The following is a 16188-nucleotide window of genomic DNA, read 5'->3' as shown; positions in this document are numbered from 1 at the left end:
TTTTGGGTAGGGGTGTTCGCGGTCCGGTTTGGACGGTTTAACCCCTCAAACCACAAACCAAACCGTAATGGCGGTTTATAAAATTTTCAAACCGAGCGGTTTGACATCAAGTGTCCAGACCGGTCAAACCAAACCACGAAAAGGCGGTTTGGTCTGACCGGTTTAGGCGGTTTGGGCCTTTAATGGACTTTAAATATTAAACTTAAAAAACATATATAATTTAGAATTTTAGATTAAATATTCATTTTAATAAAACAAAACATCTAAACAAATAAATGTAATAATTAAGCAGCTCTTGAGTACAAAATCGAAGCAATCCAAAGTACAAACAAATAAATAACATATTAGAAAACAAACAAATTAACAAAGTTACAACTCTACTGTGAATATTGAGTAACAAAATCCACGACTTCATAACATTCAATGGTTCAATTCTTGAGTCTTGAGTTCTTGACCAAACAAAGTAGAAGCCAAATCTAAGTTGGTTGAATCACTTGGTTGATGTCTTGATGATGTGCTTCGAAATCAAACCATAGATTAGAAAGATCAATAAATTGATGGAGTTCTTGAGGGATTTCAAAATTTGGAGACCGTCAATATCAAATGTGTCGATATGTTCAATGGTTTAATGGTTTTAGTCGTCGATTTTGATTATGTTATATGTTAGGCTTAGGGATATATTTGGGTCATAGCCAATAAGCTAAAAAAGTTCGGTTTGCTAATATTAATATATATATATATATATATATACATACATACATATATGTATATGTATGTATGTATGTATTTGGCGGTCGGTTTGGTCCAAATCGCCCAAAAAAATGTTACAAATCGCAGACCGGACCGGACCGCCCTGTTTTGCTATTTTTCAAACTAGACTGGACCACCAGACCGCTCAAACAGCAAAAAAAAATGGTCTGGTTTGACTTGGTTCGGCCGGTTTGAGCGGTCCAACGGTTTTTTTGAACACCCATACTTTTGGGCAATACTCACCGATACATGAGAATCGAAAGATCATGTGTAGGTCTATTGTGCTTATATGCCCATCGACATTGAACATACAAAAATTGATGCCATCTAGCGGATCGACAATCAGTGTGCTCAAAAATTCGAGCGTGAGAGGGCGATAGGTGTCAACGTGAAGACTAAAGAACCTATGCCACTCGAGCTTTAGAAATGTACTTTATTCTCAAGGATTGTAAACTTAGTTGGTGATATGACTCACCCATGTAAGTGTTGGAAGCGCGCTATTTGCTCATTTTATGAGAACTTGATCCTGTAGGTGTCGAGTTCTGCTGGAGCCACAATATTTAATGAGGGGATTACACTTGGTTCATCAATCGCAGTCCTCCCTCGCGGACTGTGGCCTTGAAGCTTTGGCCGACTAGTTGGTGCCATGTACGCAAAGAAATTAGGTGTAAAGTGATCAAATGTGCAAACACAGGCTTGTCCACTCAGTGTGGCAGCCCAATCTAATAAAGCACAAAAAATTAACCAAATAATAGTAAAGTACAAAAAAACACTTTTCGACAAGCAAAAGGGACAATGCTCCTGGTTGCTTATAGGTGAAGGATTAGATACCCTGGTGGTCGATGTTGTAAACAATGAGTCCTCTTCGCTTGTGGAAGGGTGTTTTTTTTCTTTTTTTGTTGCATATAGTTTTATATTGTTTTGCGTTTTAAGAAAATCCAAAAAGTTTTCTTTTGTTACTCTTCTTTGTGTTAAGACTCGCAGTACACCATATCACTTTTTGCATTCTTGAGTTGTTTGATCTACTAATTACACATCAACACTTTGGCATGAGGTAAATGATTTTTAGGAATATTGTTACCTTAGTTGTCACTTGCACACGCCATTAAGCATGTTGTTTCACTTTGCTTTTTACGATCAGTTTGTGTACCATAGTCCCCCAACATTACAACCGTGAATAATATGCAGTGAATTACCTAGTGAGCTTTTGGGCCTAAAAGGGTTGACACATATGTAATCTATCCCATTTTCCTGTGTGTTACCTCTGGTTGAGGTGTAGTCTAGACGTTTGAGTGGTTTTTTGTCCAAGTTTTCATGAATATACAAAGGCCTTCATTTCATAAAATAAAAAAAATCCTGAAAAATAATTCAAAAAATATAATCCCTTTGTAACCCAACTCGAGCTTAAATGCTAGACCTTCTTTTGTGAACCCATAAACCAAAAGAAAAAGAAGCAGAAAAAAATGCATATTAAGGTTGAATTCTTCGAAATGAAAGTTGAATTTGGCGTTTAGTTTAAAAGTAAACACAAGCATAGCTTGTGGGTAGTTGGTTGAACCCCCAAAACAAGCACAGCTTGCGGGTTAACGAAATCTTATGAAAGAAATAGAAATACAAAAAGAACCCTTATGTGCATCCAAAAGGAATATGATAAACCGAAATGAAATTCCTTACACCGATAAGCGAGCCTACTACGTTAACCCTTAACCATACCTCAAAACCCTCGTTACTTGTATTTTATGTGATAAACTTTTGGACTTGAGAATGTATTCAGTTGTGTCAAGACTACACTCATTTGTCTTGATCGGGAGGGATTTGAACGTATACACGTCCCTATACATAATTCAGAGCATAACACGTGACACCGTGAGCTTCCATCCATATAGATCACTATCCTCTACCTTAGACCATCTTTATTCACGGTCTCAACCAATCTGACTGTGAGTAAGACTAAAAAAAATTAAAAAAAAAAGCAAAAAGAAATGTGTAATCTCATCCGAACTTGATCACCACAAGAACTGATATTGTAATTTTCCATCCTATTTTATATGTTACGTGCCACATTACTATTGGTCATGTTATATTTTTATTTTATAAAACTTATCTGATAAAAAATGACTTTAATAAGAAAATTAAAAAATAATAAATATACCAAAATTCATGGTTTTTAATTCTCTACAAAAAAAAGCCCAATATTGACATATTTTCATCACACCAATCTTTCTTTTCATTTCAATCCTCTCATTATCTTGCAAATTCCAAAAAAAAAACTTTCAGTTTTCTGCTATGGATCCAAACTTTCCCAAAAAAATTCAAATTTTCAACATACTGATAACTCTCAGAATCACCTAAACACACAGTATGGAAACTCTGAGTTTTTCATCTATGATAATCAAGTTCCTACCCCTGAAAATATCCAAACGCCGTAAAAGAGTTCAAGAGACGATAAATGTATTTCAGATATGTCATTTCGTATTTATTTTTGTAACTTGTTTTATTTAATTTCAATTGTACGGTAAGTTTTTTATAATTATAATTATGTTTTAAAATATGTAATAGTCTATTTATTCTATTCTTATACTTAAAATTAAAAATTAAAAATTATATATATATATATATAAATTAAATATATGATTTTTACAAAATAATATTTTAGATTAGATTGGATTAAAAGGGATTGTGGTTAAATAATAAAAGAAGTAATTAAGATTAGATTGAAATCGAAGATTATACCGGTGGATGAGAGAGAAAATAATATTTTAAATGAGATTGGGTTGTAAAGAATTGTGAGTAAAGATGGTCTTAGCAGCTATGCTATGGTACGTTTGCAAAATCTTTTTAGGTTATGATTTTGTTAGCAGTATGCTTGATTACTGTGTGTCGATTAGACGCTTCGGTAGTCATACATTCCTACTTACTTTGCTTTAATCCAACTCATGGCATGTAGTTGTGTATGTAATCTAATGCTCGATTATGCTTTGTGAGATTGTGGGATAACTTGTCTTGACATCTTCGTAGCTCTTCGTTTGTTTTCCTTATTTCGTTTTCACCCAAATGAATGCTATTTTCTTTCATGGGGACAAGAAATGAAGAAAGTTCGGCTTGTGGGTGGTTTGTTAAATGCATTTTATGCACCTAATTTTGTGTATGTTAGTTGCGTCTTTTATGCAATTTAGTTCTAAATTTAGTCCTTTCATGCATTTTTGTTGTTCTTTTCCGTTTCTTTTTCTAATAATGGTCGAGTTTTTAAGCTTTTGATACGTTTCTGTTGTTTTCACGTCCGTGAAAGGGTTTCTTTACCGTTGTGAAAGGCGTCTGGTAACCGATTTTCTAAGGGTTTTTTGGTACTTTTGGCTTGCCTTCATATTTCTTTTTAGGGTTTTTCCTCTCACATTAAGCCGTTATTTTGGAGAGAGTACGACATACACTCAATTATGGGTTCCTTCAGTCGCATTTTTTAATTCTCAGGGAGGAAGACCCTTGTGCTAGGAGCTTATGCTTTGGAATTCGATTTACAATCGGTTTTCATATGTTATTAAGTATCTTTTTCCCTATCTCTGTTCATTGTTCACCCTCGTTCTCCGTTGATGTTAATCGTTAATAAGAATTTAATATAGGGATCTAAATAAATAATTTGTTGTTTGGTTTCAATTCTACGATCTGTCTTATTAGGGTCAAGGTTTTGGTATTGACCAACTGTTTGTAAAAACGGACCTTGGGTTTTAATCCATTTCAATCTAACAAAAGTTGGTCATGAGTCAATTGGTTTTTTTTTAAAAGCGTTTAGTTAACTCGATTAGTTTTTTTTAATGATTAACCTGGATATCCAACCCGCTATGCGGGCTGACTAATCTCATGACGACCACCTACTTTGCAGATAGGTCGGGGTCACCGCATTTGAACTTCCGCGGCCACAAGGGGATTTTTATTCCTTCTTGGATTTGAACCTGGGACCTCCTGGTACTTTTGACCTTTGGAGCCAAGCTCAAACCAATCAGGCACCACCCTTGTGGTTCGATTAGTTTATGATATGAACAAAAGTTTGGACTTTTACTTAAATTAAATTGATCAACGACAACGGTCCTAACATAAAAATCATCAGGAATGTTGATTGGGAGATGTATTCATTTTAAATCTTAATGAGTCTTCCAAACTACACATACTGCGAATGTAAATATGAGTCTTGGTTAGAAAAGTTTTTTGACTTCGAAAGAGGGTTGAAGTAGATTTGCATAACGAATTCTCACCGTTTACCGAATTTCAAGGTTGACATTACTCGATGTCCTTTACACGACTCGTACAAGACCATTGTTTTACAAGGTGTAAGATATCTGCGTTAAATAAAGTCAAAAGTCAACTATGTGTTTCTGTTCGGATTTCATGTCGAAATCAAGATTTGAATTTCAGAACTTTTTCAACCGTTATTCTAAAATGGTGAAAATTAAGATTTTTAAGATTTTTTTTTATTTTAACGGGTTCTTTAAAACTTTTTTTAAAACAGAGTGGGGAAATTTTCAATTTTGAAAAACTCCGGAAAAATAATTACTATGATAGAGAAGTATTTTTTTAATTAAGAAATCTTGAAATTAAATATTTAGAAAGAAAAAAAAAGAAATATTATTTTATTAAATATAAAGAATTTTAAAATAATATAAATAATGTTGTAATCTTCAAAATAGAAAATATATTGGAGATGAATATAATTCTTGTTAGAGATTCGTTCACAAGTTATGGAAACTGGTTTCGGGTTTGCAAATGCAAATACTTGTCAAACATCTTTTTGTTTGCCTTCACTTTAAATCGTAAACAAAAGCCAAAGTTTAACAAACGAGCATGTGGCGAGAATTATCGATAAAATAAATGACGTAATATAAAAGATGACAGTGAACTTTCCGTTTGTCAATAGTTTGGATACTTTTTTGGTGAGAGTTTTGCTCCTATTCGTTTATTTGGACAAAAAGTTAATTACCGGCTATCCTAACAGCCTCACACGAACCCTCCAAGAAGAACACCAATGTGAAGGCGTTTTTGGCTCAAGCGGTGGTTGAGGCTAACGAGGGTCTAGGATCAAACTCCGAACCTGTCTTGTATTTGGACAAAGTCATCATGCTCCTTTAACAACTGAACTACACACCACAAGACCTATTCGTTTATTTAAGCTTGGAATCTTTGTGGTTTGGGTTAATTAATAAGACCCGTTAAAAAAATAAAAGTAAAATTGACAAAAATAAATCTATAAAATTTTTCGAAGGGCATGGAGGTTGTATTAAGAAAATATAAATCACATTGTGAGCCATGTAGAATTCGAAGATGTTTAAGGTTAATGTTTGGATTTTGAAGTTGTCCATGAATCAAATTGCTGGTAGTATTCAGTTGACAAAAAAACAGTTTATAATACTCAGACAGTTTGTATAACATAAAAGCTCAATCCAATTCCAACCGCACAAACCCCACCGCTGGATCACCACTCTTCTTCTAGTCCATCGCCATTTTCACCGACCACCAAGCCATATCACTAGTTCTTCTACACCTAAATCAACTGCAATATCTTCGACAATCTCATGCGTTTTTGGCTATAGCTTCAGGCCGCCATCTCAAGCCACATATGTTGAGCTCGTGCATGTCAGTGTGTCACCATGTCTATCTTATTGGGCCATGCAGAATGTCGTGTATCTTTGTAGATCGGCTGAATTCTACGCACTTTCTGATGATGGATTTGAAGCGTAACGAACTCCAAAGGAATTAATTCGATTAATGCTAGAAAATAAGCATTCTGTGAGATTATAAAGGTTTTTTAGAAATAAAATACAGACAGGTACAAATTACTTTGCTGATGGTGATCTTCAAAACCTTTGTTAGTTTAAAAGGGGATATTTAAACAATATAGACAAAAGGCCTATTAGCTCAGCTGGTTAGAGCGTCGTGCTAATAACGCAAAGGTCGCAGGCAGGTTCGAGACCTGCATGGGCCAATTTTTAATATAATATCTTTTTGATTTTTTATTTTCGACCCTTTTGTTTTGTATTAAATCATTTTTTGTCCCTTATATTATACGAAGATAAAACAAAACCCCCTTGACCTTTTCGTGAAACCTGACTAGGTCCCCCTGAATGACTGGATTGCCCTTTTCTTGTACTTTTTGATTATATATTCGTTTTCTCTCGTTGATTTTTCTTAATCTTTTAATATCTTAAGTTTTAGTTTTTTACTAGAAGTGTATTCGTGCAATGCAACGAGAGATATCTCGATTTTAATGTTTCATTTTATTCTGTCCCCTGTTGATGTAATAATACGATTTTATGTGGTTATGAGAAAAAACAATAATGTTTTTATTTTTTAATAAAATATAAAAACGGAGATATCTTAAAATTTTCAAAACAATATATCAATATTAGTATCAAATTAACTATTTAAAAGTTCTTGTTTTGTTGTATAATTTCTTTAATTCAATTTCTTTATTATTATAATTTAATTTAAGTTTAACAAAGTAATTTATTTTTTATTTAATAATATTTTTTGTTATAAAGATAATAATTAAGTATTCTGTTATAATAGAGTGATTATTCTAATTATATTTTAGATTTTTTATTTTTAAAATAAAATGTTTATCCAGTATTTGATCATGTTTATCTGCAGTTAGTTATACGAATTCAAGTATGAAGCTCTAATGATTAGTATTCTGTTAGAACTTAATGATTATCCTAATTATATTTTAGATTTTTTTATATTTAAAATGAGATGTTTATCATATATTTGATTAAATTTATCTATAGTTAGTTACACGAATTCAGATATGGAGCTTTAATAAGTTGTATTTATGCATAATCTACTTGCAATCTTGAGTTTTAAGTAATATGCATTAATAAACAGTATTTTACGCTTAAAAAGTAGTTTTTAAGAGTTTTTGTCAAATGCTTTATAAAATAATATAGATATGTAGTCTAATTTATTTGTTTAATACCATTAACTCAATTGAGCAATACTAGAAGGGTATTCATGTAATACAACGAGATATATCTCGATTTATTCAGTTTTTGTAGATGTTTTTATGTGGTTTTGATAAAGGAATAATGTTATTATTTTTTAATAAAATATAAATTTGAAGATATTATAAAATTTCGAAAAAAAAATAATTCAATTTTTTAATTATAATTTAATTTAGATTTGATAACGAATTAATTTATTTTTGATTTAATAATATAATTTTTATAAGAATAATAATTAAGTATTCTGTTAGAACTTGATTATTATCTTAATTATATTTTAGATTTTTTATATTTAAAATTAAATGTTTATCTTATATTTGACAATGTTTATCTGCAGTTAGTTACACGAATTCATACATGAAGCTCTAATAACTTGTATTTACGTACAGTTTATTTGTAATCTTGCATTTTAAGTAATATGCATCAATAAATGGTATTTCATGCATAAAAAATGGTTTTTAAGAGTTTTTGTCAAATGCTTTATAATATAGTATAAATATCGATTTGTCACCATAAATCCTATTTTAGAACATCTTCAACAGCTTTTTTATAATAGAAAAAATTAATTTTTTTGTTATTTATAATATTCCAATAGTTTCTTTATTTAATTCTCTAAAATAGAAAATTATAGAGAAAACTCTTAATACGAAGAATTCTCTAGAACTTTAAAGAAATGAGTTTTTTTTATTTATTCCACAAACAAGGGTTAAATTAATATGATTTTATATATGTAAAAAAATTGAAAGTGTATTGAGATCAAACAATTATAGAATATTTAAATAATATAATTAAAGGAAAATTATTAAAATAACCATTTTATATAACCCACTATAACAAAATAACCATTTTTCAGAGGTTTTGTCAAACTAACCACCCAAATCGCCCCCCAAGGGCGATCCACCCCCAGGTGTGAGCCACGTCATCCTATCTCCCCCCGGGGGCGATCTGGCCCTAAGTATTTTTTTTCTTTTTTTTAATACCAATTTCACTATAAATACATTACTTCACAATTTTTCACATTTTCTCTTTCATTTCTCTTCTCATATATTATATTCTCACAACCCCTAACCCTTCAACACAATAAATCATCACAATCTTTAACCCATTAAACACAATCAACCATCACAAAACATGAAATCACGTCAAAGTGATGATGTTTGTGTGTATCTTCGAAGTGGCGGTTTATTCTAAAATATAAATGGTGTTGTAGAGTACCTTCCGATAACCTTCCTCACATATTCATCAAATTAAATGGACGGTTGAGATTGAGTTATATTGATTGTACAAATCGACGTCATAGAGGTGTCATAACATGAAAAAAAAAAAAAAGGTGAAACGCGGTCAAGCTACGTAAATCAGATATAATGTCTGATTTTTTCTCCAAAAATCAACTAAAAGTAATTTTTTCGTAACCACAATTATCATTGTCTTATTTTATAACGAAAAACCATGAAATTTTAAATTAAATACGTTAAAAAACACAGTTTATGTATTGTTTCATTTTTATTAAAAACATCCCTTAATTGTCAAATCAAAAACACAAAATGACGAAATAGAGGTCAAATTTCGTAAATCAGATATTATATCTGATTTACGAAATCCAAATCAGATAAAAATAATTTTTATGTTTCCATAATTATCATGGTTTATTTTTAAACCTTTACCCATGAAATTTGGTTAAAAAAAGTTAAAAAAATACAATTTAAATGACGTACCAGTTTATTAAAAATACCGCAAAAAAATTTGAAAAACGAACCAATTCTAGGCTGGATCTCCCCCAAGGGGAGGGATGCTGACGTGGCTCGCCCTTGGGGGCGATCGGGATGACATGGCTCGCCCTTGGGGGATCAGGGTGAGGTGGCTTAAAGTGGGATCTACCAACATTTTTTTTTCCCTGGGGCGATCCATGTAGTTATTTTCCCAATGTCTATAGAAAGTGGTTATTTTGTTATAATGGGTTGTATAAAATGGTTATTTTGATGATTTTTCCTATAATTAATGATGAAATCTTTAAAATTAAAAATCCATTGAAGTTGATTGTAATTTATTTTAAAGATATTAATTTTTGTTTCTGTATTTTAAAAAAATTATAAAGAATGTATTGGGCCTCGACATCATAAGACTTGATATCTACCCCACTGCTGGGTTACATCTCAAAAAATATGATTTGAAATTTCAATGAGATTCAATCCCCATCAACATAATTTAATGCTGAAATCAACGATGCCGTTATTTTCACATAAAACGGTCAGAAGTGGTAACGAATTAAATTGAAAATAAGACGCAACATATAAAAAGTGGAAGTTATTGTCAAACTCATAACGTTGGAAATAAATGATTCCATCCACAATTTTGGAAAATTGAGATATGAAAATGAAAATGAAATTTGGTATTTAATTCAGTGTCAATGGGAACAAAAATACGTAGAAAAAAAATATTCTTGAATAAGAAGCCATCATACATCAACTATCACTATAACTTAAATTTAATTTACTTACTTTACTTACTATGCATTTCTCTCCTTTTTTTCTGGAAAATAAAATAGAAAAAAAAAACAAATGAACTTTTTAAGAAACAAAATCAACTCATCATCATCATATCTAATTTAACCAAACAGTAATAAATACCTTTTTCGTGTTACAAACCCATTGCATTCATTTCATTCTGCACTGCTCTTATCTGCAATACAATTAACCAAAATATGTTTACACATTATATTTCCTTTACAAATTTGGCAGTTGTTGAGTGGTTTGTTGCAAAATGATCAAGTGGCTTTCATGATATAGTAGAAAATGAAATATAATTGTTTACAATGAAATCAAGGCGCTTAATGGTTAAGAGAGGCTCAGGATACAAAATCATTCAGAGGGTTTTAGAACCATTAAAAGACAAACTTTTTTTTTTGCAATACAAGATTCACCTTTTAATGATTCAGATGTTGCCACTTAATGGAACTATTAAGACGTAAACAAACAACCCCTTAGTTTATTTGTTTCTAGAAGTTATATACTTTAGTTATTCAGCAACTTAATAATTTAAAATGGAAAAGTTCAATGGCTTATTTATTTGAAAATGGTACCAAAAATTTAAACATCTAAAATGAGAAAATTTATTGTATTTTTCCCGATAAAAAAAAAGTATATAACCCTGCAAATTTTGATAATTGTCCAAAAATAAGAGACAAAAATGGTTTTTTTATTGGCCAAACCTATAAAATTAAATGTATTTGTCATTTCATGTATAACTTATTGGGATATTAAACCTATAGAATATTTTGATAATATGCAAGATGGAGAAACTTTGGAGCCGAATGAAAATTTTCGAAGAAATTATAGAGAAGATGTTGTTAGTTACCTCGTGCTAGGGTTGCCGAGGGTGAGCTCAAGATCGTCAGAAACGCATTCTTCATGTATCCTCTCACCTTCCCACGGTTTCACCAGACCTTTCATGTGACTCCCAAAAGCAAACTCCGATGAAATTGCATCAGACATAGGGACGTCAGCCGTTTGGTCGAAGCTAGCAGTGATAGCTGGAGAGCAAGTCCCACTTTGCCCCGGAGTCCACATTCTCGAGCCGGTACCTGAAACTGCAAATGGGTTTGATGCAACGAGACTAAATGTGGGTGATGACGGCCCTTCTATGGGCGTTTGAACCCCCGAAACCCACCCTGAATCTGTTGGTGTTTGATGGCTGGGACTTTGAGGGGTCGAAGAAAGTAAGAAAGGGTAGTGCTGGCCAGCCCAGGCTGGGACTGTGGTTTGATGATCATCAATGTCGGTCATTCTAGGTGTTCGGCAAGTAGGTGAGCTTAATGGAGGAGTGACAGGAGCACTTATGGAGCCACCGGGTATGTAGAGATGGTGAGGGAAGTTGGATGAAGGTGAAGAACCAGATGAAAGATTCTTTAGCCATGGTATAAGAGAATTAGGATCGGGATTTCCATTAGCCGCATAAAGGGATGAGATGGAGCTGGGAAAAGAGGATGAACTAGGGTTCAGACTGTAGGAACCGTTTGGACTCGGTTGGTATGATGAGCATGGACTAGCCGAAGCTGATCCACCCGTAGCCTCCACACGAGCAGTGGGTTTACAACCCTACACAAGTACAAAGACAAGCAGAGCAAATTAGCAACTTTCTCAAATCTCAATGATCATCTAACCTTGCTTCCACTTTGTTCACACTTTTTAATAGATTTTTCTTTTTTGCCAAAAAAAAAGCACCAAGTTGGTCGGATAACCTCAAAAAAAACATTCTAAAACCGTAGTGGAAGTTATTTGTAGCCCATAACTTTGAACTTGTAAGGAGCTCACAAATCTAATTATTAGGAATACAAATACAAATTGATTAGTCGTATTCTCTAACCCCCTTCGAATCTAATTCCCAAAACCTCTCTGGAGAAAACAAGAGCACGCGTAATACTCCTACTCAATCCATCATCAGTAAGGGGCATACAAGAGCATTTAAGTTATCATCAACATCTTCTTTAATGGCTTCCTCAATACCAACGATTTCGAATCTACCAACAAGTTCTATTACGGTTTATAAAAAATAAGGAAATCATGGGAGGAAATCATTCATGTCTTGTGACCTTAGGGTTCACTTCTTGCTTCTGGGTTGCACCATTCTAATAATTTCTTTTGGTTTCAGTTTTAGCCTACACCAACTAGCTTGGGATAAACCACTTGGGTTGTGTTGTACTAATTAAGGTTTCAGGAGGATATAGTGGAAATCTCATCTTCCCCAGGTTCTTTGACTGAAGATAGTAATCTCATTCAATGTAGCATCAACCAAATCTGCTCTTGATCACCATGAAATCAAAGAAGGATGTTTGAACTACCATCAATAATCAACAAATTTGAGTTTCTTTTATATACAGGCTTATTTGAAGCCAATCATCACTCGAAGTAAAATAGCTACTCCAGTCTCTAGGGCTGTACAAAAACCGCCAACCCACCCTGCCCAAGCCGCAAACAATCCAATTAAACTCGGACCGTTAAACCATCAATTAATAGGATGAAATTGGGTTAGGCCCAACCCAACCCAACCCAACGCTAATATATAATTTTGATAAAATTTTATTTATATTTATATACAATAGAAAATTTTATTTTTATTTACCTAGTTTAAACCTCATTATTGTAAATGGTCATTTTTGAACACCATTTTCTCCATTTCTTTGCCTAATTCTCGTTATCCATTTACATGTTGTCATCTCCCATAAATTTAACAGCAACAAAAGAACTGGATTAAGTTGTGTACACAAACGTGTGAAACTAAGCAATATATAATTATATAGAGAGAGAGGAGACGTTTACTTTGCAAACCACGTTATTTATACAAATCGTGCAAACCTCATTCAACCAATCATAAGTTTTATTTTATTCATTTTTTTGTAATTGATTAATCATTTTTATTGTGAAAGGGGTTAATCATGGATATTATCATCTTCATTATATTAATTTTAGAGAAATACACGAAACAGTTTCATTAAAATTTAATACGTATTATATGAATCAACTTTATAACCATATATGAACAACTTCATCAAAAAAAGTATTATATAAAACAATTTCATAAAAAAAATTCATAAGATTAAATAATGAAATTGACGGATGAAGATGGTTTACATTTTATCGCTTCTCTACATATATATATATATATATATATATTAAACAATGAAATCAACGGATGAGAGTGGTTCGCGCGGTTTGTACAAATAAAGGTGGTTTGCATTTGATCGCTCTTCTCTCTCTCTCTCTCTCTCTCTCTCTATATATATATATATATATATATATATATCTTGGTTGGGTGAAGGCAACAAACATGAGGGTTGAAATGTAAACGGATTTTCATTTATTGAAAACACAATTTGTTCGTTTGTTGTATCATTGTATGTACTTATGCATCAATAATTTGATATTACCTATTTGTTATATATGTATATGATAAAACTGAGCAATTAATATTACTCCTAGGTCACGAACAATCAAAGACACATAGTTATTCAAAAGAATGATGCCAATCCAAACCAAACCAAACCAACCCAACCCAACCCAACCCAACCCAACCCAACCCAACCCAACCCAATTACCTATCTTATATGCAAGGGATGGCCAATGGGTAGGGTTACACTTTATAACGGGTTGGGTTGGGAATTTTGCAAACTGCCATAATTAGATTGGATTGTTGAAATGCACAACATAACCCATGTACACCCCCTAACAATCTCTAAAAAACAAAAGGAAGCTAGAATATGTGCAGATCCATTATTCAAGAAAATGGAATTTAGGAAAGGATCAGTACTGGTATTAAAGTGACAGAACTGTTCCCAAGCCAATTTGTTCAAGAAAATGGAATTTAGGAGAAACGTAAGGGTCACTTTTATGTCCAGGGGAGAAAAACTAAAGGAAACTTTCGTGTTGCGTGCGCTTCCACATGAATCCCGGAAGAAAGTTGTCTATCGTACGCTTAGGAAGGACAGGGTTAAATATTCTACGAAAAAGAAAGAAAGCTGATCTCTATCGTTGACGATCTTAGTGAGAGAGAGAGAGAGAGAGAGAGAGCACCCTGAAAGAGATGTAAGAACAGGTCAATTGAGTGGTACACCGTCGTGATAGCATGCGCCATCTGCTCAGCAAGCATGTTACCTTGTCTCCAATAACGACAAGTCTCCAGATCCATAAGCGAACTTGTGACCTAAAACTAGTCAAAATTCATCATCTCCGTTGATTTTTGTCTCCTTTCTTCCAATATCATACCCCCCATGCGCACAATTCTCAGCTTGATTGATTCCGAACTTGAACATAATTCAACACCATAAGCACCAATCCGAATTCGGATTTCTTATTTCGTACTAGATCGATAATCAGATTGACTAAAAAGCTAAAACTCATAATCCAAAGGTTAGATCTAAAAAACCATCGGCATCGCAAATCAATCAGCGTAGAAATCTCAAGATCTTATTACGATAGAAAGTAAAACTAGGCTAAGCAGATTATTCGGTTCCAAACACTAATTCCATGATTAAACTCGCAAGCTAACAATACACAAACAATCATGTTATTAACATCAGCAAAAGAGCTCGAAAAATAACAACAGGTGTATTTGAAATTACCTTACGGTAAGTGGTTCCATCTTCTTCAACGATCCAACCAGCTTCATTACAAAGGGCTTTTAAAACCTCGTTGTTGTCGCAGTGCTTAGGCAGCTTGTAGTTTCCATAAACTCTAAGACCTGCAAATATCTTAGCGGCGATGGCACGCCGCCGCCTCTCTCTACGCTTATTGTTCTCTCTCTCCTTCCAAGTCGGCAGCCTTGTCCCCGACGTCATAAATATAACAACAATAATCCTTCCTCAACTAATCTGAACACAGAAAGATTCAGGCGGAGGAGTAGTCGATGATCGGGAAATGATAAGTCGCCGGCAGACGGCGGAGGGGGAGTGGTTGAGGGGAATAACAGAAGGAAGAGGTTGTGTTTGTGTGAGGGAGAAGGAAAAAAGCATAGACTGCCTAAATGGATTTTAGATGAAACTGATTGCCCATGGACTTCATTGGAATTACGGAAAATGCCACTGATGGTTTAAATAGGAGTTCCATAAAATGCGGATGGCGCACGTGTTTAGCGGGGAAGGGTTTTTCCTAATTACGTTTTTAGTCCTTAGACTTTATTTATTATAGAATTCTATTTGTAACTTATCTTTCTCTGCATTTATATTTTGTACGTCTAATAAATGTATTGAAAAACTTGTAATTTCTCCATTGAATTAATATAAGTATTTCATCTACATCACTAAAAAATATTCTTGAAAAAAGTAATAGAGACACATATTTATGAGTTCGAGTGTTCTCTTAAGAAGTAAACTACAAGTTTGGTCCCTATGGTTTGTTGGAAATAATATTTTTTTTCGTCTCTGCAATTTTTAAATTACAAGATAACAATTTTAATTTACAAAAACGTCTGGATTTAATTCCTTCCTCTAAAAGTCGTTTACACATTTCGTTAAATGATAGACATTTTCGTCTTTTTATCGATCAAAATGAATTTCGTAATTTTGGTTCCTATGGTTTTTTGATCGGATAAATAACAAAAATAAAAATAAAAAGGTGAAAATATCCTCTATTTAATGAATTTTTTTAATGGAAGTTAGAGGATAGACTAAATCCGGACGTCATAGTTTATAAACTAATCATCTTGTAATTTCAAATTTGTAAGGATGAAAAATATTATTTTTGAAAAATTAAAAAAAAACATAGGGACCATTATAATTTAATTTCTAAATGTTTGATTATTTTGCCTAAATGTTTGATTTTTAAATCTACTAGAAGGGTACTCGTGCAATACATCGAGATACATTTTCATTTCAACCTATAATTTTTTATTTTTGAATAAAATATAAATTTGAAAATATTATATAAAATTTGCCAAAAATATATTAACATTAGTATCAAAT

At 32.8% G+C, this 16188-nt stretch overlaps 1 protein-coding gene and 1 non-coding gene across 3 annotated transcripts; one reads left to right on the top strand and one right to left on the bottom strand.

Moving 5' to 3' along the window:
* The first annotated feature begins 6643 nt into the window (after window positions 1-6643).
* TRNAI-AAU lies at window positions 6644-6721 on the top strand. The gene has a single exon. It is a non-coding gene; the product is annotated as a tRNA-Ile (tRNA).
* A 3642-nt stretch (window positions 6722-10363) lies between these two features.
* On the bottom strand, window positions 10364-15290 carry LOC112526637 (BES1/BZR1 homolog protein 4-like). 2 transcript variants are annotated; one of them, XM_025137007.1, is made up of 3 exons: window positions 14851-15290; window positions 11091-11830; window positions 10364-10415 (listed from the first exon to the last, which is right to left on the bottom strand). In XM_025137007.1, exons 1-3 carry the CDS (start codon window positions 15064-15066, stop codon window positions 10412-10414), a joined length of 960 nt encoding a protein of 319 aa, XP_024992775.1. In that variant the 5' UTR covers window positions 15067-15290; the 3' UTR covers window positions 10364-10411. The 2 variants fall into 2 exon arrangements, with proteins under 2 accessions (XP_024992775.1, XP_024992776.1); XM_025137008.1 differs by lacking the exon at window positions 10364-10415 and having other exon boundaries at window positions 11087-11830.
* Between the last annotated feature and the right edge of the window lie 898 nt (window positions 15291-16188).

The sequence above is a fragment of the Cynara cardunculus genome (genome assembly GCF_001531365.2).
Source record: "Cynara cardunculus var. scolymus isolate 2C chromosome LG 14, CcrdV1, whole genome shotgun sequence".
In the NCBI taxonomy this organism is placed as follows: domain Eukaryota; kingdom Viridiplantae; phylum Streptophyta; class Magnoliopsida; order Asterales; family Asteraceae; genus Cynara; species Cynara cardunculus.
The sequence above is the reverse complement of the archived record's forward strand: the minus strand, read 5'-3'. Positions and strand labels throughout refer to the sequence as shown.

Excerpts from the sequence above, each read along its gene's own strand:
- LOC112526637 (XM_025137007.1), bottom strand. The coding sequence starts at position 15,066 with ATGACGTCGGGGACAAGGCTGCCGACTTGGAAGGAGAGAGAGAACAAT. Across the intron at positions 11,831-14,850 it reads ATGGAACCACTTACCGTAAG|GGTTGTAAACCCACTGCTCG; the intron begins GTAATTTCAAAT and ends GTACTTGTGTAG.